This window comes from Aplysia californica, unplaced genomic scaffold (genome assembly GCF_000002075.1).
Source record: "Aplysia californica isolate F4 #8 unplaced genomic scaffold, AplCal3.0 scaffold00017, whole genome shotgun sequence".
Lineage (NCBI taxonomy): Eukaryota > Metazoa > Mollusca > Gastropoda > Aplysiida > Aplysiidae > Aplysia > Aplysia californica.
In genome coordinates this window covers 1,991,842-1,993,039 of record NW_004797287.1, presented here as the reverse complement: position 1 = coordinate 1,993,039, position 1,198 = coordinate 1,991,842, and the positions used below count along the sequence as shown (strand labels likewise).

General features: G+C 38.8%; 1 protein-coding gene across 1 annotated transcript in view; it reads left to right on the top strand.

The window, feature by feature from the left end:
- The window catches only part of LOC101861097 (spondin-1), a gene marked incomplete in the record, with an annotated part of 288,932 nt that overhangs the window by 276,541 nt on the left and 11,193 nt on the right, over positions 1 to 1,198 (top strand). Inside the window, 1 exon segment of the mRNA XM_035971468.1 lies at positions 345 to 571. Coding sequence (XP_035827361.1) covers positions 345 to 571 — 227 coding nt within the window.

The window sequence follows — 1,198 nt, the reverse complement described above, 5'->3', positions numbered from 1 at the left end:
TCTCTCTCTCTCTCTCTCTCTCTCTCATCCGCCATCCATCTCTCCCTCTCCATCTATCTATCTATCTATCAATCTATCTATCTATCTATCTATCTATCTATCTATCTATCTATGTATCCCTCAATCTCGGCCTATCCTGTCCTTTCACCAATCACTATCTCACTCATACCATGTTGAACAACTTACCCTCAACTCATTCTCATATACGGAATCACAAACTGTTTGTCTCTTTCTGTGTCCCTTTCTCTCTCTTATTCTCTTTCTCACTCTTTCATTCTCACACCTTCTCTCTCTCTCTCTCTCTCTCTCACTCCCTCACACTCCCTCTCTCCCTCCCTGTACAGCGGACATGATGCGCAAGTCCCAGATGATGGTGAAGCAACAGATGATGAACAAAGAGATGGAGATGGAGAAACAGCTGCTGATGGAGAAGCAGAGGATGATGGAGAAGCAGCTGATGATGGAGAAGCAGAAGACGATGGAGGAGGACATGAGGAGGAAGGAACTACTCATGCAGAAGCAGAGGATGATGGAAGAACAGGGACAGACCATGAGTGATGAGGAGCTCAAGGTAAGGGGCATAACCCTGGTCATGACTCTGTGGAATGTGTGTGAGATTATTAGGATTATGCCCCTTTGAATATTGTACAATTTTTCAGAGTAGAATGTCTTTCCTCCACACGAAACGTCTTTTCGTAAGATGGACTACTGTTTTGATTTGTGTTTGTGTTTTTTTTGTGTTTTGTTTTTGGGTTGCTTTTCTTCTGTCTTTCCGTTAACATTTAAATGAGAATATTTATTGTATTGTCGACGTAATATTGTTAGTATTGTGTCTAACGAGAAATTGCTCTCCGTAATGTGACGTAGTTTCCTGTATAGCAAAAATGTGAAAATGTGTCACAAATGTAGTCGACATGTTTGGGCGACAAAATTGTGTTCATTATGACGTCCCCCTCTTTTCTGTGCGCAGAAGATTAATCTACGTGAAGTGCACATTCAGAGCTGTCGTTATTAATAAACATCTTTTTGTATTAAAAGAAATGAGGGTTTTTTAATCGTGAGATGAAATTGATTTCATTATACCTAGCCGTGTGTTGAACTAATCATACAGAACTTCTTGCCTAAAAAATAGATGAATTAATTAAATAAATAAATAAATAAACAGACAAATGAATTGATAAATAAATACATAATTATG